The sequence below is a fragment of the Pristiophorus japonicus genome, chromosome 3 (assembly GCF_044704955.1).
Source record: "Pristiophorus japonicus isolate sPriJap1 chromosome 3, sPriJap1.hap1, whole genome shotgun sequence".
Classification (NCBI taxonomy): Eukaryota; Metazoa; Chordata; class Chondrichthyes; family Pristiophoridae; genus Pristiophorus; species Pristiophorus japonicus.
In genome coordinates this window covers 150,529,960-150,556,588 of record NC_091979.1, presented here as the reverse complement: position 1 = coordinate 150,556,588, position 26,629 = coordinate 150,529,960, and the positions used below count along the sequence as shown (strand labels likewise).

General features: G+C 45.9%; 1 protein-coding gene across 4 annotated transcripts in view; it reads left to right on the top strand.

The window, feature by feature from the left end:
* Positions 1-26,629, top strand: part of dnah7 (dynein, axonemal, heavy chain 7) — a 1,084,136-nt gene that overhangs the window by 555,995 nt on the left and 501,512 nt on the right. For all 4 annotated transcript variants that reach the window (XM_070875892.1, XM_070875893.1, XM_070875895.1 and 1 more), the window contains one exon: positions 23,122-23,277. In XM_070875892.1, the coding sequence (XP_070731993.1) occupies positions 23,122-23,277 (156 nt within the window). The remainder of the gene's footprint in view (positions 1-23,121; positions 23,278-26,629) is intronic.

Genomic DNA, 26,629 nt, shown 5'->3' with positions numbered 1-26,629 from the left:
TGTGGAGTTATTCTGAACATAACAATTGGCGATGAGTAACAGATCACGAGCTTTCACGCGGTTATGGTTGCCGTTGGTATTCTTGAGAGATTTGTTGAGGGTGATGATTGGGAAGCCTTCGTTGAGCATCTTGACCAGTACTTCGTGGCCAACGAGCTGGACACGGACAGTAACGCGGTCAAGCACAGGGCGATTCTCCTCACCATTTGTGTGTCCATGATATATGGCCTCATCAAAAATCTGTTAGCACCGACGAAACCAACGGACAAGACATATGCAGAGTTGTGCACGCTGATTCGGGAACACCTCAAGTTGAAGGAGAGCATCTTAATGGCCAGATATCGCTTTTGTGTGCACCATTACTCCGAGGGCCAGAACGTGGCAAGCTATGTTGTTGACCTAAGACGCCTTGCGGAACCATGCGAATTTGCTGGATTTTTGGGGGAAATGTTGCGGGACTTTTTCGTGCTTGGAATCGGCCACGAGGTCATTCTTTGCAAACTGCTGTCTGTTGAATCCCTAGATCTGAGCAATGCCATCACGATAGTCCAGGCTTTCATGTCCATGAACGATAACACGAAGCAGATATCTTCTCAGTATCGAAGCTCGCCAGCAAGTACTGTGCATAAAATAATGGCTTCAGCAGGCAGTACATGGCAGGGCCTACACGCCTGCAGAGACCAGACCTAGGATGACTCAGAATCCGCCGTGGGGTGTGAATGCAAATCCATTAACACCATGTTGGCGCTGCGGGGCTAATCCTAGAGCCCATCAATGTCAATTCAAGCACTACATGTGCAAAGGCTGTGGAACAATGGGGTACCTCCAGCGAATGTGCAAACGTGCTGCGACTCACCACGTGGCAGAGTCGACAGAAGATGACCGATCAGGCACGGATCACGCTGAACGAGTAAGAGAGGCAACTCAACCTGAGGCTGAAGAGGATGTGTATGGGGTACACACCTTCACCGCCAAAAGCCCTCCGATAATGTAGAAAATCAAATTAAATGGCATTCCAGTTTCCATGGAATTGGACATGGGGGCGAGTCAGTCAATTATGAGCCAGAAGGCTTTTGAGAAACTGTGGCGCAACAAGGCACAAAGGCCAAAACTAAGCCCAATTCATACAAAGCTGCGCACTTACACCAAAGAGCTCATAGCAGTTATTGGCAGTGCGGCAGTGAAGGTACCGTACGATAGAGCTGTGCATGATTTATCACTATGGATTGTACAAGACGATGGCCCAACGCTGTTCGGCAGAAGCTGGCTAGGAAAGATCCGATGGAACTGGGACGACATCAAAGCACTGTCTTCGGTGGATGACACCTCGTGCGCTCAAGTGCTAAACAAATTTCCGTTGCTATTTGAGCCAGGCATCGGCAACTTCACAGGTGCCAAAGTGCAGATCCATCTAGTCCTTGATGCACGGCCCGTTCATCACAAGGCCCGAGCGGTTCCATATATGATGCGGGAGAAAGTCGAGATTGAACTGGACAGACTTCATCGAGAGGAAATTATATCGCCAGTCGAGTTCAATGAGTGGGCCAGTCCAATTGTTCCGGTGTTGAAAAGCGATGGCACGGTCCGAATCTGCGGAGACTACAAAGTAACGATCAACCGAGTCTCATTACAGGAGGACCCAAAGCGGAGGACCTGTTCGCAATGTTAGCAGGGGGGGAGTCGTTCACCAAGTTGGATCCAACCTCTGCTTACAAGACACAGGAGCTGGCTGAATCTTCGAAAAGTTTGACGTGCATCAACACGCACAAAGGACTGTTCATATACCACAGATGCCTTTTAGGGATTCGCTCAGCTGTTGCCATCTTCCAGAGGAACATGGAGAGTCTGCTGAAATCGGTTCCACGCACCGTTGTGTTTCAAGACGACATCATGATCACTGGTTGTGACACCACCGAACACTTGCACAACCTGGAAGAGTTTCTAAAGCGACTGGACAGAGTGGTCGAATTTTTGGGGAGAAAGATTGCGGCAGACGGCATCAGACCCACGGACACTAAGACGGAGGCCATCAAGAATGCACCCAGACCACAGGATGTGATGGAGCTACGTTCGTTCCTGGGACTCCTCAACTATTTTGGTAACTTTCTACCAGGGTTGAGCACCTTGTTGGGACCTTTGCGTTTATTGTTACATAAGGGTGACGACTGGGTTTGGGGTAAATCTCAAGAGACAGCCTTCGATAAGGCCAGAAACCTACTATATTCTAACAAGTTACTTGTATTGTATGACCTGTGTAAACGTTTAACACTAGCTTGTGATGCATCTTCGTACGGGGTCGGTTGTGTGTTACAGCAAGCCAATGTGTCAGGCAAACTGCAACCAATTGCATATGCGTCCAGAAGCTTATTGAAGGCTGAAACAGCCTACAGTATGGTTGAGAAAGAAGCATTAGCATGCATATACAGGATTAAGAAAATGCACCAATACCTATTTGGATTCCGGTACGAGCTCGAAACCGACCCCAAACCGCTCATTTAACTGTTTTCAGAAAGCAAAGGTATTTACACCAATGCTTCGTCCCGCATCCAAAGATGGGCACTGACATTATCTGCGTATGACTATGTAATCCGCAACAGACCAGGCACTGAGAACTATGCTGATGCCCTCAGTCAGCTATCATTGCCCACCACCGGGTGGAAATATCGCAACCCGCAGACTTGCTTCTTGTAATGGATGTTTTTGAGAGCAAGGGGTCACCTGTCATGGCTCGCCAGATCAGAACCTGGACTAGCCAGGACCCTGTGCTATCACTAGTAAAAAACTGCGTCCTTAATGGGAGCTGGTCGGCTGTTCCCAGGGAAATGTAAGTCATTTTACCGAGCAAGGATGAAATGTCCATCCGATCGGATTGTCTCCTATGGGGGAATCGTGTGTTTTTGTCAAAAAAAGGCAGGGAAGTGATTATACGCGACCTACACAGTACCCATCCAGGCATAGTCATCAACGAACTCATGACCCGCAATGGCATCAAACATGTCAGGTCTGCCCCGTTTAAGCCCGCATCCAACAGTCAAATGGAACGGGCAGTCAAAACTATCAAGCAGAGCTTGAAACGTGTGACGAACGGTTCCCTGCAGACCCGGTTATCCCGGGTTCTGCTCCGCTACCGGATACGACCACACACGCTTACCGGGGTGGCCCGGCATTGACTCGGAATTGGAGTCATGCATACACTAATGTAACACTTGCTCACAGTTGAGCAATGCACCTAGGGAGGCCCCACTGAATCTGTGGTCATGGCCCTCCAAACCGTGCTCCAGGTTCCACATAGATATCATTGGCCCCTTTCTAGGAAAGATATTCCTAATAGCAGTGGACGCTTACTCTAAATGGGTTGAATGTGTAATAATGTCATCATGTACGTCCACTGCCACCATTGAAAGCCTCCGGGCCATGTTCGCCGCCCATGGTTTGCCCAACGTCCTAGTTAGTAACAATGGACCATGTTTCACCAGCTCGGAATTCAACGAACTCATGACCCGCAATGGCATCAAACATGTCAGGTCTGCCCCGTTTAAGCCCGCATCCAACAGTCAAATGGAACGGGCAGTCAAAACTATCAAGCAGAGCTTGAAACGTGTGACGAACGGTTCCCTGCAGACCCGGTTATCCCGGGTTCTGCTCCGCTACCGGATACGACCACACACGCTTACCGGGGTTCCCCTGGCAGAATTGTTAATGGGGAACACTCAAAACCAGGCTCTCTTTAGTCCACCCGGATCTCAGTGATCATGTAGAAACCCGGCGTCACCAGCATAACATGTACAACGATCGCATGGCTGTATCGTGTGACATTGAGGTTAATGACCCTATATTTGTTCTTAATTACGGTCATGGTCCCAACTGGTTTGCTGGCACTGTTTTAGCCATGGAGGGGAATAAAGTGTTTGTTGTCAAACTTTTGAATGGACAAACATGCAAAAGCATTTGGATCAGACCAAACTGCGATTCAATGAAAACCAAGAACAGTTTGAAGAGGACATTACCATCATTGATCCACCAACACACACCCATCCAGCTATCAACCTCACTGTCAATCACGAGGATGAACCCACCATGCCCGACAGTCCAATCAGACCAGCCACGCTGCAGTGCAGCAATGATCTGACCAACTCACCCAGGCTAGGACTTCAACTCAGGCAATCAACCCGGGAACGAAGAGCCCCTGATCGCCATAACTTGTATCGAAGACTTTGAGGGGGATTGATGTTATGGATGTAAACTTTATAATTGTGCAAGACTTGCCACCAGGGGGCGCACCTGTTGGAGACCCAAGGGCCACCTGCACATCTCATGCAAGCAGGTATAAAACATTGTCTGCCATGCTGTTTCGGCACTCTAGAGTTTGATTAAAGAGACTAAGGTCACACCCGTTTGAGCTTACAGCATACAGTCTTGTGAAGTTATCCTGAACATAACAACGGCAACAACAGCGACAACGTAACACCAGCTCACCTCTGTGCAATATTTATCCACTGCCTCGGCACCGAAGGCCAATGCATCTTTGGCCAAATCAAAGACACGGAGTCCTACGACAATGCGGTAAGCGCTCGAGAGAAATATTTTGGGCTAAAGAAAAGTATCATGATGGAGAGATACAATTTTCGTCCAAGGGGTCAAAGGAACTGTAGTGTCCTTACACACTACTATAAATCCACACGAGACACATTCTGCAGACAAGGTCACTCTGTGACCCGAACCTTTATTCACAGGACCAAGAAGTGATGACCCTGTGTGGGACCTCCCTTTATATACCTGGATGACCAGGTGAGGAGTGTCTCCCACAAGTTCACCCCCTGTGGTCAAGGTGTGCATTTCTTAGATGCATACAGTGTGCAGTGTTGTTACATGAAGATTACAGTTACATGAAGGTTACATACATGACATCACCTCCCCCACCAATGTCTTATGGGGTCAAAGATTAAGTCTTTCGGGCGGTCGATGCTCTCTCGTGGAGCGTCGCAGTTGGGGCTCTGGTTGTTGAGCCTTGGCATGCGTCTCTGTCACCTGTGGTGATTCCGCCTTGTCCGGGCTGGCCACAGGGACTGTGCATGTTGCTGAAAGTTTTTGTTGCTTGTTCACTGGCGGTGGTATGGGCAGCATCTCATGATCTTCCTCAGGTTCCTCAGTTTCCATGCTGAACCTTTTTTTTACTTGATCCAGATGCTTGCGGCATATCTGTCCATTGTTAAGTCTGACCACAATGACCCTATTCCCCTCTTTGCCAATTACAGTACCCTCAAGCCACTTGGGCCCCAAAGCATGATTAAGAACAAATACAGGGTCATCGATTTCTATACATCTCCCCTTTGAGTTACGGTCATGGCACTCATTTTGGGACTGGCGCTTGCCCTCAACAATGTCTGACAGGACTGGATGCATGAGGGACAGCCGAATTTTAAGTGTACGCTTCATGAGTAGTTCCGCGGGCGGGACTCTCGTGAGCGAATGCGGTCGGGACATATAGGCCAGCAGGAGGCGCGATAAGAGGCATTGAAGGGAGGGTCCTTGAATCCGGAGCATGCCTTGTTTTATGATTTGGACCACACGTTCCGCCTGGCCATTGGAAGCCAGCTTGAACGGTGCTGTCCTGACATGTTTGATGCCATTACCCGACATGAGTTCCCGGAGATTCATAGGGCCGTGAAACATGGGCCGTTGTCGCTAACCAGGATGTCCAGCAAGCCGTGGGTCACAAAGACCACACGAAGACTCTCCACAGTGGTGGACGTCGTGCACGAATTCAATATGATGCACTCGATCCATTTCGAGTACGCATCAACAACAACGAGGAACATTTTTCCCATGAACGGACCCGCGTAGTCTACGTGAATATGTGACCATGGCCTGGTGGGCCAGGGCCACGGGCTGAATGGGGCCTCCCTGGGGGCATTGCCCAGCTGGGCACACGTCGTGCACCTGCGAACACAGTGTTCCAGGTCTGAGTCAATTCCCGGCCACCATACATGTGACTGGGCAATGGCCTTCATTAGCACGATGCCTGGGTGCTCGCTGTGGAGTTCCCTGATGAATGCTTCCCTTCCCTTCTGGGGCATGACTACCTGGCTGCCCCATAGTAGGCAGTCGGCTTGGATGGAGAGCTCATCCATCCGTCTGCGAAACGGTCTGATCTCCTCGGGGCATGCTCCGTGTGCGGGCGCCCAATCCCCAGTCAGGACACATTTCTTAATCAAGGATAGGAGGGGATCTCTGTTGGTCCAGATTTTGATCTGGTGGGCTGTGATGGAGGATCCTGCGCTGTCAAAGGCATCAACAGCCATGACCATCTCAGCGCTTTGCTCCGCTGCCCCCTCAGTGGTGGCCAGTGGAAGCCTGCTGAGCGCGTTAGCGCAATTTGCGGTGCCTGGCCGGTGCCGTATGGTGTAGTCATACACAGCCACCGTGAGAGCCCATCGCTGTATGCGAGCTGACGCATTGGCATTGACAGCTTTGCTGTCTTACAACAGGGATGTCAACGACTTGTGGTCCGTTTCTAACTCGAACCTTCTGCCAAAAAGGTACTGGTGCATCTTTTTCACCCCGTAGACACATGCGAGTGCTTCCTTTTCAACCATCCCATATCCCCTTTCTGCTTGGGAGAGCGACCTGAAGGCATAAGTCACAGGTTGGAGTTGGCTCTCGTCATTACTCTGCTGCAACACGCACCCGACCCCATAGGATGATGCATCACATGTCAAAACCAATTTCTTACAGGGGTTGTACAGGGTCAACAGCTTATTAGAACAAAGCAGGTTCTGCACCCAATTGAAAGCCCGTTCCTGACAGTCCCCCCAAAACCAATCGCAACCCTTACGCAGCAGCATGTGTAGCGGCTACAACAATGTGCTTAAGTTCGGCAGAAAGTTCCCGAAATAGTTCAAGAGTCCCAGAAATGAACGCAACTCCGATGTGTTGCCGGGCCTGGGCGCACGACAAATCGCCTCCGTTTTGGATTCGGTAGGCCGGATCCCGTCTGCGGCAACCCTCCTGCCCAAAAACCCGACCTCTGGGGCCAAAAACACGCACTTGGACTTCTTTAGTCACAGGCCTACCTGGTCCAGTCGGCGTAGCACCTCCTCCAGGTTGTGGAGGTGTTCCTAGGTGTCTCTCCCATGATAAGGATGTCGTCCTGAAATACGATTGTTCCAGGGATGGACTTGAGCAGGCTTTCCATGTTCCTTTGAAAGATAGCGGCCGCTGATTGAATGCCAAACGGACACCTGTTGTAGACAAACAGCCCCTTGTGCGTGGTGATGGTGGTCAGTAGCTTGGATTCTTCGGCCAGTTCCTGGGTCATGTAAGCTGAAGTGAGGTCCAACTTGGTGAACAGCTTGCCGCTTGCCAGCATGGCAAAAAGATCCTCCGCTCTCTGAAGCGGGTATTGGTCTTGTAGTGACACTCGGTTGATCGTTGCCCTTGTAGTCGCCACAGATCCTGACCGAGCCATCCGTTTTTAGGACAGGGACGATGGGGCTTGCCCAGTCACTGAATTCAATGGGTGAAATTATGCCCTCTCTTAGCAACCTATCCAACTCACTTTCAATTTTCTCCCGCATCACATATGGCATAGCTCTGGCTTTGTGGTGCACTGATCTGGCGTCCGGGGTGATGCGTATCACTACTTTGGTACCTTTGAAAGTCCCAACATCAGGTTGAAATAGTGACTCAAATTTCTGTAGGACCTGTGAGCATGAACTTCGCTCCACAGATGAAATGGCGTGCACATTCCCCCCATTTCCAGTTCATCTCAGCTAGCCAGCTCCTCCCCAAAAGTGCGGGACCATTTCCCGGGACAATCCAGAGTGGCAGCTGATTCTCTGATCCATTATGTGTGACCACCAACATTGCACTGCCTAGCACTGGGATGATCTCTTTGGTGTACGTCCGTAATTGTGTGTCAATGCATTCTAGTTTGGATCTGCTAGCTCTGTGTGGCCATAGTTTCTCGAATTGTTGGACACTCATAAGTGACTGGCTGGCCCCTGTGTCCAGCTCCATGCATACCAGGATGCCGTTTAATAGGACTTTCATCATCATAGGTGCCATTTTTGTATATGAGCTGTGGATGTTTGCCACATGAACCAGCTGAACTTCAGCATCCGTTGCTTTGTCCCAAGCATCAACCTGCCTTGCAGACCCCTCTTGTGGTTCATCTGCCTCGTAAATTAGCCTTGCTGCGGGCTTCCTGCACATTCTGGCTAAATGTCCACTGAAGTTACAATTTCTACAGATAAATTGTTGAAACCTATAGATTTTTGCAGCATGTCTGCCCCCGCACCTCCAGCATGAGCTGAGATTGTTGTGAACAAAAGAGCTGTTCCAGGCATTCCTCGCTGATTGTCTCTTTGATTACTCTTGAGCACTCTGTTAGTGGGTGTCAATGGCCCCATCTCGGGACGTATTGTCCACTGTGATGATGTAAATGTCCGTTCAACCTGCCATTGTCTCTGTTGAGGACCCACTCTAGAGTCTGTTGCTGCCTGGGTGGTGTTGAATTGCCCTTGCCTGCCTGCGGGGTTCTGAGTCGCGTTTACAATGTTAACTCCCTGCTCCATCGCCATGTTGGAAGCAGAGTTGCGCGCGTATATTATCTTGGCTTTCTCCTCCCCCGCCATGAAGGTCTGAGCCATCAATGTTGCCGCTTCCAAGGTCAAGTCCTTGGTCTCAATTAGCTTTCTGAAAATCCCGGCATGACCAATGCCTTCAATTAAGAAATCCCTTAACATTTCTCCCCTGCAGGCGTTTGTGAACTTACAGAGGCTGGCCAAGCGCCGAAGGTCCGCAACAAAGTCCGGTATGCTCTGTCCTTCCCGACGTCGGCGTGTATAGAATTGGTATCGGGCCATGTGTATACTGCTCGCCGGTTTGAGGTGCTCACCAATCAGATTGCTGAGCTCTTCAAAGGTTTTGTCCGCCGGCTTCTCGGGTGCGAGCAGGTCTTTCATCAGCGCGTACATCTTAGGTCCACAGCTGGTCAGTAGATGCGCCCTTCGCTTGTCAGCCGCTGCATCTCCCAGCCAGTCCTTCGTGACAAAGCTCTGCTGGAGCCTCTCAACGAAATCATCCCAGTCCTCACCAACACAGTACCGTTCCTCTGTGCTACCAGTGGCCATTCTCATGAGTCGTTGATTCCCGTTTCTCGTCACCAAATGTAGTGTCCTTACACACTACTATAAATTCACACGAGGCATAATCTGCAGACAAGGTCACTCTGTGACCCGAACTTTTATTCACAGGACCAAGAAGTGATGACCCTGCGTGGGACCTCCCTTTATATACCTGGATGACCAGGTGAGCAGTATCTCCCACAAGTTCACCCCCTGTGGTCAAGGTCTGCATTTCTTAGGTGTATACAGTATGCAGTGTTGTTACATGAAGGTTAGTTACATGAAGGTTACATGCATGACAGGAATGGTGAATCAATTGAACAGTATATCATTTCATTAACTGAACTGGCCGCGACATGTGACTTTGCAGCACTCACAGAGGAAATGGTCAGGGATCAAATTATTGAGAAAGCAACGATCCCCCGCATTTGGGAATGCTTGTTAATGGGGGATGACAAAATGACATTGGATAAAGCAACTAATTTGGCCATCCAAATTGAATTAACGCTTTCCGATTCAAAACGATCAGATCCCCTGCTTCCCCTGCGCAGCAGACTTCAGCTACAGCCCATGTGCAAGGCGTTCATCCAAAGCAGAAATCACAGCAGAGACCCAGGACTAGTAATAAGCCATCCACTTCGGATCACGGGACTAACTTCCACTGCTTTAACTGTGGGATCAAATTACATTCAGTAAAGAGTCCTAACTGCCCTGCATGTGGGAAGAAATGCTCTGCATGTGGTAAAATTAACCATTTTGCTAGTGTCTGTCGCTCATCGCAGCATATTCGACATGTGGACAATCCTGATAGTGATGAACCCAGTATGGTTTACACTGTTAGTGACATTTCGCACATCGGTTCGGGCAAATTCAAGGACAGTGAGGCAAACATTGACAGCACGCCCATATCCCTCCTCACGGACCTTGGAGCCAAAGTTTCCATCTTGAGTGAGGCTGTGTACAAAACCCACTTCACGCACTGTCAATTGCAGCTCGCAACTTCCACTCTACATTTATACTCCGACTCCAAAATTGAGGTACTCGGGGTCATATCTGTCCTGATATACTACAAGGACATAATATTAAAGAACTTTTCCTTTCATGTCACGAAGGGACAAAGCCTCATGGGTATTGACCTTTTTGACAAGCTTGGGTTCAAAGTTTACAACCCAACCGGCACACCTGTGTACACGGTGGACTTTGACAAGCAGTAGCCCTCAATTTTCACAGGGTTTGGGGTGACAACAAAATTCTGCCATCGTCTCCGCATTGACCCTTTCGTCAAACCGGTTACACAGCGACTTCGCCATCTCCCATTCGCGGTGCGCGACCAAGTATCCACAGAATTAATGTGACTCAAATCTCAGGGAATCATTGAAAGCATCGACTCCTCACCCTGGATCTCGAACTTAGCCATTGCTTGTCATAAAAATGGGGAGATCCGCCTATGCATCGACCTGAGATAGGTCAACAAGGCCATCATCTCCGACAAGTACCCGCTTCCTACCATCGACAAACTGTCTTCAGAATTCCACGGCTCAATAGTTTTTACGAAACTCGACATGCGCCGCAGTTACCTGCATATATCGCGAGCGGAGGACAGCAAACCGCTCATGCCATTCATGACACATGATGGTTTGTATCAGTTTCGACGCATGCCCCACGGATTATCTTCTGCACCAAGTGCATTTCAGAAGATTGTCACTACAAATCTAGAAGGCATAGAGGGAGCCCTCGATCTGCTTGACGATATCGTCGTCCATGGATGGATAATGGAAAAACATGACCAGCAATTATGGCTAGACTTGCTACACATAACATTACACTTAATGCCGATAAGTGTACATTTGCTGCTGGAGAAATAAACTTTCTGGGCTACAGAGTCACAGCACAAGGTGTCAAGCCAACACTTGACAACATTGATGCAATCCAGCGAATGCAGGAGGCTACCAACGTCAAAGAACTTTCATCGTTCCTCAGCACTTGCAGTTTCTATCTGAAGTTCGTCCCACACTATGCGCACATTGCCGAACCACTTCGCAAGTTGCTGCGCAAGGATATCCCTTGGGAATGGACAGATTCCCAGGCTCAGGCATTCACCACACCAAAGGAGAAAATCACATCCCCTCCTATCCTCGCGCACTTTGATCCGAATGCCACTACGTACATCACCACGGATGCATTAGTCATCGCCATGGGTGCTGTGCTTTCGCAATGGATTGATGTCCTGGAACGTCTCGTAGCCTTCGACTTTCACACACTCTCGTCTGCAGAATGTAAATACTCTACAGGGGAACACAAAGCACTCGCTTGCATCTACATATGTGAACACTGGCACATCTACCTCTATGGCAGGAAATTTACCCTCCATACGGATCACCAAGCACTAACTTCGCTACTCGCTACAACTGGATCTAGGCACAGACCACTAAGAATCAACCGATGGTCAGATCGCCTTCATCAGTATAACTTTGATTTACTGTACGTCGCTGACAGTCACAACCACATAGCTGACATGCTCAGCCACTCGACACCTGTTTCAGACTCTGGTGCTGACTTGTTCACAGATGATGACACATATGTCACGTCGATCATCACTCAGTCCATCAGAAACCTTGTCTCCTGTGACAAACTCAATTTTCCACAAGTGCTGAAAATCTTCCACAGACTTCGCGATGAATTTTCGATTTGGAACAATGCTTGCCTAGCTCGTGGTGATAAAGCAGTAATTCCCAAGTTGCTTCAACAGCGTGTTGTTTCATTTGCACACGATGGACACCCTCACATTGTCCGCATGAAGCTGCGATGTCGCGATTCATTATGGTGGCCTGGGATGACCATGGCAACAACTTCAGTTGGATATCTTTGGTCCATTTGAAGCAGCTCCACAGCACCAGCATTTCCTTGTTGTAGTACATGACCGCAAGCTCCATGTCGGTCTCAGCATATCAGAACACGGCCTGGCTATCTCAAAGACTGTTCATAGACTGTGTTTTCAGAAGTGGGGAAAAATGTTGTGTTCATACTCTGTTTATTACAGGACACTAGACAGGCATTAGCAGGAGCTATTCACAGTTGCTGTAATCATTCTGGTTCATGCTGGTTTGGGACACCATTTTGGGAGTTGCTATAAAGCACACAGTTAGTTACATTACTCTTGTTTCAGTTAGTCTGTTTATTTACGTACACAACATTTACCATGTTTTTTGAGTTTACACACATGCACTGTAAACCTATCTTAGACCTTCTTGTATTCTCTCTTGGTCTGACCCCACCTAATAACCGTACTTTTTCTTACTCTAGTGCTATCTGTCTCTCCCAATCCTTTATGCACTTTATTTCTTCTTTCTAATGCTACATCCTGGTGCCCATCTTCCTGGCAAATGAATTTAAAACCTCCCCAACAGCACTAGCAAAATCCCACATGAAGATATTGGTCCTGGCTCTGTTGAGGTGCAACCCGTCCAGCCTGTACTGGTTCCACCCACCCCCAGAACCGGTTCCAACATGCCAGGAATCTGAAGCACTCCCTCCTGCACCATTTCTGCAGCCACACATTCATAAGCTCTGTCTTCCTATTTCTATATTCACTAGCTTGTGGCACCGGCAGTAATCCGGAGATTACTACCTTTTGAGGTCCTGCTTTTTAATCTCTATCCAGCTCTCTCAAATCTGCCTGCAGGACCTCATCCTTCTTTCTACCTATGTCATTGATATCAATATGGAGGCAACATGCCATCCTGGAATCATGTCTGTGGCTGCAAAAATGCCAGTCTGTTCCGACAACTATTGAATCCCCTACCACTATTAGAACATAAGAACATAAGAATTAGGAACAGGAGTAGGCCATCTAGCCCTTCGAGCCTGCTCCACCATTCAACAAGATCATGGCTGATCTGGCCGTGGACTCAGCTCCATTTACACGCCCGCTCCTCGTAACCCTTAATTCCCTTAAAAATCTATCTATCTGTGATTTGAATACATTCAATGAGCTAGCCTCAACTGCTTCCTTGGGTAGAGAATTCCACAGATTCACAACCCTCTGGGAGAAGAAATTCCTTCTCAACTCGGTTTTAAATTGGCTCCCCCATATTTTGAGGCTGTGCCCCCTGGTTCTAGTCACCCCGACCAGTGGAAACAACCTCTCTGCCTCTATCTTGTCTATCCCTTTCATTATTTTAAATGTTTCTATAAGATCACCCCTCATCCTTCTGAACTCCAACGAGTATAGACCCAGTCTACTCAATCTATCATCATAAGGTAACCCTCTCATCTCCGGAATCAGCCTAGTGAATCGTCTCTGTACCCTCTCCAAAGCTAGTATATCCTTCCTCAAGTAAGGTGACTAAAACTGCATGCAGTATTCCAGGTGTGGCCTCACCAATACCCTATACAGTTGCAGCAGGACCTCCCTGCTTTTGTACTCCATCCCTCTCGCAATGAAGGCCAACATTCCATTCGCCTTCCTGATTACCTGCTGCACTTGCAAACTAACTTTTTGGGATTCATGCACAAGGTCCCCCAGGTCCCTCTGCACCGCAGCATGTTGTAATTTCTCCCCATTCAAATAATATTCCCTTTTACTGTTTTTTTTCCAAGGTGGATAACCTCACATTTTCCGACATTGTATTCCATCTACCAAACTTTAGCCCATTCGCTTAACCTATCTAAATCTCTTTGCAGCCTCTACACAACCCGCTTTCCCACTAATCTTTGTGTCATCTGCAAATTTTGTTGCACTACACTCTGTCCCCTCTTCCAGGTCATCTATGTATATTGTAAACAGTTGTGGTCACAGCACCGATCCCTGTGGCACACAACTAACCATCGATTTCCAACCCGAAAAGGACCCATTTATCCCGACTCTCTGCTTTCTGTTAGCTAGCCAATTCTCTATCCATGCTAATACATTTCCTCTGACTCCGCGCACCTTTATCTTCAACAGTAACCTTTTGTGTGGCACCTTATCGAATGCCTTTTGGAAATCTAAACACACCACATCCATCGGTACACTTCTATCCACCATGCTCGTTATATCCTCAAAGAATACCAGTAAATTAGTTAAAGATGATTTCCCCTTCATGAATCCATGTTGCGTCTGCTTGATTGCACTATTCCTATCAAGATGTCCCGCTATTTCTTCCTTAATGATAGCTTCAAGCATTTTCCCCATTACAGATGTTAAACTAACTGGCCTATAGTTCCCTGCCTTTTGTCTGCCCCCTTTTTTAAACAGAGGAATTACATTAGCTGCTTTCCAATCCGCTGGTACCTCCCCAGAGTCCAGAGAATTTTGGTAGATTAGTGTCTCAAATGAGTGTACTATGCTTAAACAAAGAGGACTACAGTGGGATGAGGGCAGAGTTGGCTAAAGTAGACTGGAAACACAGACTAAATGGTGGCACAATTGAGGAACAGTGGAGGACTTTTAAGGAGCTCTTTCATAGTGCTCAACAAAAATATATTCCAGTGAAAAAGAAGGGCGATAAAAGAAGGGATAACCAGCCGTGGATAACCAAGGAAATAAAGGAGAGTATCAAATTAAAAACCAATGCGTATAAGGTGGCCAAGGTTAGTGGGAAACTAGCAGATTGGGAAAATTTTAAATGACAGCAAAGAATGACTAAGAAAGCAATAAAGAAAGGAAAGATAGATTACGAAAGTAAACTTGCGCAAAACATAAAAACAGATAGTAAAAGCTTTTACCGATATATAAAACAGAAAAGACTGACTAAAGTAAATGTTGGTCCCTTAGAAGATGAGAAGGGGGATTTAATAATGGGAAATGTGGAAATGGCTGAGACCTTAAACAATTATTTTGTTTCGGTCTTCACAGTGGAAGACACAAAAACCATGCCAAAAATTGCTGGTCACGGGATTGTGGGAAGGGAGGACCTTGAGATAACTAGGGAGGTAGTGCTGGACAGGCTAATGGGACTCAAGGTAGACAAGTCCCCTGGTCCTGATGAAATGCATCCCAGGGTATTAAAAGAGATGGCGGAAGTGATAGCTTTTACTATCTGTTTTTATGTTTTGCGCAAGTTTACTTTCGTAATCTATCTTTCCTTTCTTTATTGCTTTCTTTGTCATTCTTTGCTGTAATTTAAAATTTTCCCAATCTGCTAGTTTCCCACTAACCTTGGCCACCTTATACGCATTGGTTTTTAATTTGATACTCTCCTTTATTTCCTTGGTTATCCACGGCTGGTTATCCCTTCTCTTACCGCCCTTCTTTTTCACTGGAATATATTTTTGTTGAGCACTATGAAAGCGCTCCTTAAAAGTCCTCCACTGTTCCTCAATTGTGCCACCATTTAGTCTGTGTTTCCAGTCTACTTTAGCCAACTCTGCCCTCATCCCACTGTAGTCCCCTTTGTTTAAGCATAGTACACTCATTTGAGACACTATTTCCTCACCCTCAATCTGTATTACAAATTCAACCATACTGTGATCACTCATTCTGAGAGGATCTTTTACGAGGAGATCGTTTATTATTCCTGTCTCATTACACAGGACCAGATCTAAGATAGCTTGCTCCCTTGTAGGTTCTGTAACATACTGTTCTAAGAAACAATCCCGTATGCATTCTATGAATTCCTCCTCAAGGCTACCCCGTGCGATTTGATTTGACCAATTGATATGTAGGTTAAAATCCCCCATGATTACTGCCGTTCCTTTTTCACTATTGCGATCCCGATCCTCCTCCTCCTCCCCATCCCCCCCACGCCGCCCACCCAACCCCCGTACAGCTGAGCCACCCGTGGTGCCGTGGACTTGGCTCTGGCTGTACACCCGAGTAGAAACATCACCCCAGAGGAACCAGTACTGGTTAGAAAGTGTGATGCACTCAGGAGACTCCTGCACTACCTGCCTGGTCCTCCTTGCCTGTCTGGTGGTCAACCACTCCCTCTCTGCCTGCACACTCTAACACTGCAGGGTGACCACCTCTTGAAACATGCTCTCCACGAAGTTCTCAGCCTTGCGGATGCACTGCAGTGACACCAGCTGCCGCTCAAGTTCTGAAACCCCGAAGTCAGCAAAACGTCCTTCAGCACCTGCCACAGCATGTCCTGTAGAGTTTATCAACTTGAAACAACTATAGAAAGCATGAAACCCTTGTAGAATCGTAGCACCAGCCAGAAGAAATCAACCAGCAACTAACCTGTAAGTAGTTGATGATCCCTTTAAATAACGCTTGCGGGGATCCTTCCTGAATGCGAGTTCAGCTGTGCGAGGTTAGGAGAGGCATTGGCTGGAGCATTGAGCTCCAAAATGTGACTGTTGGCGTCAAATCAGTGTAGCACGCTAATTGACATCATGATTTCCCTGCTCTGCCAACTTCCGGTGGATGTTCACTGCGCGTGCTAATAACTGCACCAAATAGGCATTCAGTGCGATTTGCCCCACAATGTGTTTGTGCACCGCGGACACCACTTTTAAGTCTAATGGCACTCATAGCATCCAAAAGATGTTTCCAAAAAGCCCAATTTCTTGCCCACCCGCTCACCACTCTCTGTTTTCTGTCCCTTAACCAATTTTGCACTCACACAGCCACTACCCCTTTAATGCCATGGACATGATTTTTGCAGCGCGACAGCTGCAGGAAAAATGCAGGGAACAGTGCCAGCCCTTATACATTGCCTTCTTCGACCTTACAAAGGCCTTTGACACTGTCAACCGCGAAGGTCTATGGAGTGTTCTCCTCTATTTCGGATGCCCCCAAAAGTATGTTACCATCCTCTGCCTGCTCCACGACGACATGCAGGCCATGATCCTTACCAACGGATCCATCACAGACCCAATCCATGTCCGGACCGGGGTCAAGCAGGGCTGCATAATCGCCCCAACTCACCACAATCTTCCTCACTGCCATGCTCCACCTCCCAGTTGACAAACTCCCGGAACTAAACTACAGAACCAGTGGAAAGCTGTTCAACCTTCGCCATCTCCAGGCCAGGTCCAAGACCACTCTAACCTCTGTCGTCGAGCTACAGTACGCGGACGACGCCTGCGCCTGTACACACACAGAGGCTGAACTCCAGAACATAGTTGACTTATTTACCGAGGCGTATGAAAGCATGAGCCTTACGCTAAGCATCAGTAAGACAAAGGTCCTGCACCAGCTTGTCCTCGCCGCACAGCACTGCCCCCCGGACATCAGGATCCACGGCGTGGCCCTGGACAATGTGAACCACTTCCCTTATCTTGGGAGCCTCCTATCAGCAAGAGCAGACATTGACGATGAGATCCAACACTGCCTCCAGTGTGCCAGTGCAGCCTTCGGCCGCCTGAGGAAAAGAGTATTTGAAGACCAGGCCCTCAAAACTGTCACCAAGCTCATGGTCTACAGGGCCGTAGTAATACCCACTCTCCTGTATGGCTCAGAGACGTGAACCATGTACAGTAGACACCTCAAGTCGCTGGAGCAATACCACCAGCGATGTCTCCGCAAGATCCTACAAATCCCCTGAGAGGACAGGCGCACCAACATTAGTGTCCTCATCCAGGCCAACATCTCCAGCATTGAAGCACTGACCACACTTGATCAGCTCCGCTGGGCAGGCCACATAGTTCCCATGCCAGACACGAGACTCCCAAAGCAAGCACTCTACTCGGAACTCCTTCACGACAAACGAGCCAAAGGTGGGCAGAGGAAACATTACAAGGACACCCTCAAAGCCTCCCTGATAAAGTGCAACATCCCCACTGATACCTGTGAGTCCCTGGCCAAAGGCCATCCTAAGTGAAGGAAGTGCATCTGGGAGAGCGCTGAACACCTCGAGTCTCATCGCCAAGAGCATGCAGAAATCAAGCGCAGACAGCGGAAAGAGTGTGCGACAAACCTGTCCCACTCACCCTTTCCCTCAACGACTATATGTCCCACCTGTGACAGGGACTGTTCAACCACCTAAGGACTCATTTTTAGAATGGAAGCAAGTCTTCCTTGATTCCGAGGGTCTACCTAAGATGATATGATGATGACGTTGACAGGCGACATGGATCCAAGAACTGGGTTTACAGTATTGTAGCCCAGTCTTGAGTCCATGCTTTCGCAAGTGGAGACTCAATACTGGAAGTGCAGAATTGTAGAATTATCCTTAGGTCATATTCCAGAAACTATATTTAATATACACCTTTTGTAGCATTCTGGTGATGACCCATTGCTCACAGAATAGAAACAACGATCAATGAAGCTCAGTTATGAATGTTTAATGTGCTTGTACTACATTCCTGTGTGCCCTATTTTAACATATATATTTGCCTATTTAAAGTAAAAATAGTTGCAGAGAAATATTTTCCAAAGGAATGCAGTATGAGCATGTTAAGGGTTTGTATATGAACTTTGCTGATTGCAAGTTTTAATGTCATATGTCCTAAAGCTTAGTTAAGAGAGAATATATAGGTTTGTATTTCCCGAAGGGACTGTACCTCCAGCATGGCAGGATTTGCACTTGGCCCATGGATGCCCCCAGTGCCTCAGCTAAATCTGGAGTCTTGGAGTTATTTAATCCACACTGCTTAAAAAGCTGCATAAAACTGGGAGTAGATATTTTCTGCAGTAAGTCTCAGAGCCTGTCACAACTGGAGGAAGAAAGCAGCTATTGAACTGCCAATTTTTTTTCTGTTGAAAATGTATAGTGGTGCTGCTGGGGCCTGTACATGGCCACTCTCTGACAGTACTACCACAGGCCTGGGAACTATGACTCCTGCTCGGCTTCCTTCACATAAAAAGCGGCCCAAGTATCCGGTGTTCAATTGGGGAAAACAGTACAAATACGGTAGAGCCATTATTCCCTGCCATTAATTTAATTTGTATGCGCCTATCCATTAATGGACCTGGTGCATATTAGGTTGCTGTACTGGGAGAATATTAGGATTCCTTGGATGAATAAATTATCCATAATTATCTTGTGATCCAATCTTATCTTGTCTTGGCTGTAAATTGTAATTTAAAAAATGGCAGTTCATAAATACTTCCCCATCTTAGAAACATAGAAACATAGAAAATAGGTGCAGGAGTAGGCCATTTGGCCCTTTGAGCCTGCACCACCATTCAATAAGATCATGGCTGATCATTCACCTCAGTACCCCTTTCCTGCTTTCTCTCCATACCCCTTGATCCCTTTAGCCGTAAGGGCCATATCCAACTCCATCTTGAATATATCTAAATAACTGGCATCAACAACTCTCTGCGGAAGAGAATTCCACAGGTTAACAACTCTCTGAGTGAAGAAGCTTCTCCTTATCTCGGTCCTTACACCTTATCCTTCGACTGTGACCCTTGGTTCTGGACTTCCCCAACATCGGGAACATTCTTCCCGCATCTAACCTGTCCAGTCCCGTCAGAATTTTATATGTTTCTTTGAGATCCCCTCTTATTCTTCTAAACTCCAGTGAATACAGACCCAGTCGATCCAGTCTCTCTGCATATGTCAGTCCTGCCATCCCGGGAATCAGTCTGGTGAACCTTTGCTGCACTCCCTCAATAGCAAGAACGTCCTTCCTCAGATTAGGAGACCAAAACTGAACATAATATTCCAGGTGAGGCCTCACCAAGGCCCTGTACAGCTGCAGCAAGACCTCCCTGCTCCTATACTCAAATCCCCTAGCTATGAAGGCCAACATGCCATTTGCTGCCTTCACTGCCTGCTGCACCTGCATGCCAACTTTCAATGACTGATGCACCATGACACCCAGGTCTTGTTGCACCTCCCCTTTTACTAATCTGCCGCCATTCAAATAATATTCTGCCTTTGTGTTTTTGCCATCAAAGTGGATAAACTCACATTTATCCACATTATACTGCATCTGCCATGCACACGCCCACTCACCTAATCTGTCCAAGTCACCCTGCAGCCTCTTAGCATCCTCCTCACAGCTCACACCACCACCCAGCTTAGTGTCATCTGCAAACTTGGAGATATTACATTCAATTCCTTCGTCTAAATCATTAATGTATATTGTAATAACTGGGGTTCCAGCACTGAACCCTGCAGCACCCCAGTAGTCACTGACTGCCATTCTGAAAAGGATCCGTTTATCCTAACTCTCTGCTTCCTGTCTGCCAACCAGTTCTCTACCCACGTCAATACATTACCCCCAATGCCACGTGCTTTAATTTTGCACACCGATCTCTTGTGTGGGACCTTGTCAAAAGCCTTTTGAAAGTCCAAATACACCACATCCACTGGTTCTCCCTTGTCCACTCTACTAGCTACATCCTCAAAAAATTCTAGAAGATTTGTCAAGCATGATTTCCCTTTCATAAATCCATGCTGACCTGGTCCAATCCTGTCACTGCTTTCCAAATGCACAGCTATTTCATCTTTAATAATTGATTCCAACATTTTCCCCACTACTGATGTCAGGCTAAGCGGTCTATAATTCCTTGTTTTCTCTCTCCCTCCTTTTTTAAAAAGTGGTGTTACATTAACTACCCTCCAGACCATAGGAACTGATCCAGAGTTGATAGACTATTGGAAATGATCACCAATGCATCCACTATTTCTAGGGCCACTTCCTTAAGTACTCTGCAATGCAGATTATCGGCCTTCAATCCCATCAATTTCCCGAACACAATTCCCTGACTAATAAGGATTTCCTTCAGTTCCTCCTTCTCGCTAGACCCTCGGTCCCCTAGTATTTTCGGAACGTTATTTGTGAAGACAGAACCAAAGCATTTGTTCAACTGATCTGCCATTTATTTGTTCCCCATTATAAATTCACCTGATTCTGACTGCAAGCGACCTATGTTTGTCTTCACTAATCTTTTTCTCTTCACATATCTATAGAAGCTTTTGCAGTCAGTTTTTATGTTCCTAGCAAGCTTACTCTCATAGTCTATTTTCCCCCTCCTAAACCCTTTGTCCTCCTCTGCTGAATTCTAAATTTCTCCCAATCCTCAGGTTTGCTGCTTTTTCTGGCCAATTTTTATGCCTCTTAACACTATCCCTAATTTCCCTTGTTAGCCACGGTTGAGCCACCTTCCCCATTTTATTTTTACTCCAACAGAAATGTACCATTGTTGAAGTTCATCCATGTGCTCTTTAAATGTTTGCCATTGCCTATCCACTGTTAACCCTTTAAGTACCATTCGCCAGTCTATTCTAGCCAATTCACGTCTCATACCATCGAAGTTACCTTTCCTTAACTTCAGGACCCTAGTCTCTGAATTAACTATGTCATTCTACATCTTAATAAAGAATGTTACCATATTATGGTCACTCTTCCCCAAGGGGTCTCGCCCAACAAGATTGTTAATTAGTCCTTTCTCGTTACACATCACCCAGTCTAGGATGGCCAGCCCTCTAGTTGGTTCCTCGACATATTGGTCTAGAAAACCATCCCTAATACACTCCAGGAAATCCTCCTTCACCATACTGCTACCAGTTTGGTTAGCCCAATCTATATGTAAATTAAAGTCGTCCATGATAACTGCTGTATCTTTATTGCACGCATCCCTAATTTCTTGTTTGATGCTATCCCCAACCTCACTACTACTGTTTGGTGGTCTGTACACCTTTGAAACCTCTCTCCTAATGCCCTGCCCCCAGGAAGTGATGTAGCACTTGAGTTCACTGTAAAGAAGAAAGAAAGATGTGCATTTATATAGCGCTTTTCATTACCACCGGACATCTCAAAGCACTTTACAGCTAATGAAGTACTTTTGCAGTGTAGTCACTGTTGTAATGTGGGAAATGCAGCAGCCAATTTGCACACAGCAAGCTCCCACAAACAGCAATGTGATAAGGACCAGATAATCTATTTTTGTTGTGTTGATTGACGGATAAATATTGGCCAGGACACCAGGGATAACATCCCTGCTCTTCTTTGAAATAGTGCTGTGGGATCTTTTATGTTCATCTGAGAGAGCAGACAGGGCCTCGGTTTAGTGTCTCATCTGAAAAATGGCACCTCCAACAGTGCAGGGATCCCTCAGCACTGCACTGGAGTGTCAACCTAGTTTTATGTGCCCAAGTCCTTGGAGTGGGACGTGAACCCACAACCTTCTGACTCAGAGGCGAGTGTGCTACCCACTGAGCCACAGCTGACACTTGTAACTGTACTTGTGGACAAAAGAACACTATGTACATAGACAATTGATAGACCCTCCAGAGAGTCAAGGGTCTTGTAACTATTGCCAAAATATGCAGTGATGAATTTGGAGATATATTTAAAAAGTCCCTTTCTCTCCAATGAAACTATCTTTGAGTGACCCACGTGTTTTGAGCCCCCCCACCCCCATTTAAAGAAAAAATTGAGTTTCTATGCACTGTCAAATCTGAATTGTGAACATTATTGTTTCATATATTGCTTTTTATTACCCTCTGCATTTGGGCACAAACATTGGTCCTGATTTTACGAGGCTCACAGAGCCTCACCAGCCATGAATGTGGGCTAGGTGATCTGGTACACAGGTGAGCACACCAAATCCATTGAACACTGCATTTCCTAGCAAAGAAAACATGTGTTTTGGAGGCTGTGCTGATAGCCAGTGCAGGCTTTGTTACAGCTACAAAAATTATTTACATAGCCCCCACAGTGGAATTAATTGCTTCTTCACTACTTCCTCGTCAATAATACTTATTGCCCAATGAAACAGGCACACCAGCAAGTGAATGACCTGCCCTATAGGAATTAATGTCTTAAAGATAGCTAGCACTTTTTATACATCTACAGTGAATCACCATAAATATAACATCAACGAATCACATTGAACAACATTACCTTGCCCCTGGCATGAAAAGAACGGAACGCATAATTGAAGTTACGTAAAGCATATATATTCTGCTATCAATCTTACACTCTGTTTTAGGATTGTGTTAAAAATATTGAATTCAGTGGATTTATGTTTTAGGTGATATTATGAAAAATAATCACATGTCAGTGGTATAAAAGATCATTAATTTTTGCTATGAGCTTTCTTAGCTGCATATTGGGAATGTAAATGTATGTGTCGTGCAATAACAAACTTTGTAATATTTTCTTTCAGGATTTCCTATTAAATCATCTGAACAAACACATTTACAAACCATTGCTGATTAACTTCTCAGCACAAACTACTGCTGCTCAGACTCAGAATATCATCATGTCTAAGCTGGACAAAAGAAGGAAGGGAGTTTTTGGTCCACCTCTCGGCAAAAAAATGGTATAAAATTAAGACTGTTACAATAATCACCAAATAATTAGAAAGGTACTAAACAAGCAGTATAGATGAGGATCATTTAAGGTTTATATTGCCATTTTACAGGTCTTATTTCTATCGTCAAAAACCAGGAGAAAATCAGGTAAAAAAAAATCCCATAGCAATCTTACCCACAAAGTTAACTATTGATCGTTAGAAATTCTTGCAAAATGTTTCTCGATAGGCCTGTTGCTCTGTCTGGACTTGAATGTTTCTCCTTTTTCAGAGATTCTTGAAATAGAATTGTGAGCTCTCGCTCCTGCTGACAAATGATGCATGTGTGAGTGATGTATTGTGGCAGTTGTCATTTTGATGCCTCTGCTGTGGAACAATAATACCCAGTGTGTACTGTGGAAACCCATATCACACAGCAACCAGGCGGAAAATATCTTTCAACCGGAACAGGGAGTTCCTTGTCCTGTTGAAAATTTTTTGCATGAGAGTGTGATGTGTGATATAAGTTAGTACAGGAAAAGGATGAAAAGGATGAAAAATACAATCCTTGGGATGCACCATGACAATCCTTATCACACTGCAATCTGGCCATCCATAGTTGCATCTGTGCTCCAACATTGCCAGTTAGGAAATGGGAGTGCACAGGCCATGATGTGCATGATGAAGAGGACACAAAGAGCCTGTAAAAGGATATAGACAGGTTAAGTGAGTGGGCAATAAGGTGGCATATGGAGTATAATATGAGTAAATGTGAGGTTACATTTGGTATTGGAAGAATAGAAAAACAGAATATTTTTTAAATGCTGAGAAACTATTAAAAGTTGGTGTTCAGAGAGATTTAGGTGTCCTTGTACAGGAAACACAGAAAGTTAGCATGCAGATACAGCAAGCAATTAGGAAGGCAAATGGCATTTAGGTCTTTATTGCATAGGGATTGGAGTGCAAGAGTAATGAAGTCTTACTACAATTGTACAGGGCTTTGCTGAGACCACACCTGGAGTACTGTACACAGCATTTGTAATAAGATAGATGAATTGATGGCACAAATAGAAATAAATGGGTATGATCTGATAGCCACTGCAGAGACGTGCTTGCAACGTCACCAAGGCTGGTAACTGAATATTCAGGGGTACTTAACATTTCAGAAGGATAGGCAGAAAGGAAAAGGAGGTGAGGTAGCTCTGTTAATAAAGGATGCGATCAGGACAGTAGTGAGAAATTATCTTAGCTCAGAAGATCAAGATGTAGAATCAGTTTGGGTGAAGATAAGAAATAGCAAGGGAAAGAAGTCACTGGTGGCAGTAGTCTATTGGCCCCCTAACAGTAGCCACACTGTAGGACAGAGTACAAATCAAGAAATAATGGGGTCTTGTAAGAGAGAGACTGCAATAATCATGGGCGACTTTAATCGTCACATAGATTGGACAAATCAAATTGGCAAGGTAGCCTTGAGGACAAATATTCGGGACAGTTTCTTAGAACAATATGTTGTGGAACCAACCAGGGAACAGGCAATTTTAGATCTGGTAATGTATAATGAGACAGGATTAATTAATAACCTCATAGTAAAGGATCCTCCAGGTAAGAGTGATCATAACATGATAGAATTTCACATTCAGTTTGAGGGTGAGAAACGTGGGTCTGAAACTAGTGCCTTAAAGCTAAATAAGGGCAATTACAAAAGGTATGAAGACAGAGTTGGCTAAAATGGACTGGGAAAATAGATTAAAAGGGAAGATGGTAGATAAGCAGTGGCAGACATTTAAGGAGATATTTCATAATTCTCAACAAAGATATATTCCATTGAGAAAGAAAGACTCCACGAGAAGGATGAACCATCCGTGGCTAACTAAGGAAGTTAAGGATGGTATCAAATTGAAAGAAAAGGCATACAGTGTTGTGAAGATTAGTGGTAGGCTAAGTTATTGGGAACATTTTAGAAACCAACAAAGGATGACTAAAAAATAATAGAGGGAGAAAGTAGATTATGAGAGTATACTGGCAAGAAATATAAAAACAGTAAAAGCTTCTACAAGTATATAAGAGAGTAGCTAAAGTAAATGTTGGTCCCTTAGAGAATGAGACTGGGGAATTAATAATAGGAAACAAGGAAATGGCTGAGTCTTTGAACAAATATTTTGTATCTGTGTTCACGGTAGAAGACACTAAAAGCATCCCAATTGTTATTAGAAGATTAATAGAAAAATCAGGGGACAAAAGGAAGGGTGGAAATTAAAACAATCAATTATCACTAGAGAAAAAGTACTAGACAAACTAATGGTTCTAAAAGCTGACAAGTCCCCTGGACCTGATGGCCTGCATCCTAGGGTCTTAAAAGAAGTGGCTACAGAGATAGTGGATGCATTGGTTGTAATATTCCAAAATTCCCTTTTTCTGGAAAGGTCTCAGCAGATTTTAAAACCGCAAATGTAACGCCCCTGTTCAAGAAAGGAGGGAGATAGAAAGCAGGAAATTATAGCAGTAAGCCCAACATCTGTATTTGGAAAAATGCTGGAATCCATTATTAAGGAAGTAGTAGCAGGACATTTCGAAAATCATAATACAAACAAGAAGAGTCAACATGGCTTTATAAAAGGGAAATCATGTTTGACAAATTTATTAGAATTCTTTGAGGATTTAATGAGCAGGGTGAATAAAGGGGATCCATTGAATGTAGTGTATTTGGATTTCAAAAAGGCATTCAAAGGTTGCTACACAAGATAAGATCTCATGTTGTTGGGGGTCATACATTAGCATGGATAGAGGATTGGCTAACTAACAGAAAGCAGAGAGTCGGGATAAATGGGTCATTTTCAGTTTGGCAAACTGTAACTAGTGGGGTGCCACAGGGATCAGTGCTGGGGCCTCAACTATTTACGATCTATATTAATGACTTGGATGAAGGGATTGAGTGTATTGTAGCCAAATTTGCTGACATATAAAGATGGGTGGGGAAGCAAATTGTGAGGAGGACTCAAAGGGGCCGAAATTCAGTAGCACAAGAAAGCTGGCGCACCTATGAGTTTTTTTCTGTTTTTACCACAGGGATCCATGACCAGGCCGGATGATTGATTTTCAGGACTTTAAAATTTTTTCAAAGTCCCAATGGAAATTGGTCATAGTGGGGGCAGGAGATAGACAGGGAGGCAGGCTGAATTTAGGTCGGGACCGGGACTCCACCGCTGTCAATCAGCGTTGAGTAGTGGCGATGTCGCAGCACGTGTGCGTCACCACGCTCTTTCCTCTCCGTTAAAGGGGAGAGAATCGGGCATTTTATATCTTCGGCCACTGGACCACCAGGGAGGGTTTTGGTCGGACCAGCGGCCTGGCACAAAAGAGGAAGTGCTAGGCTGCCCATTGG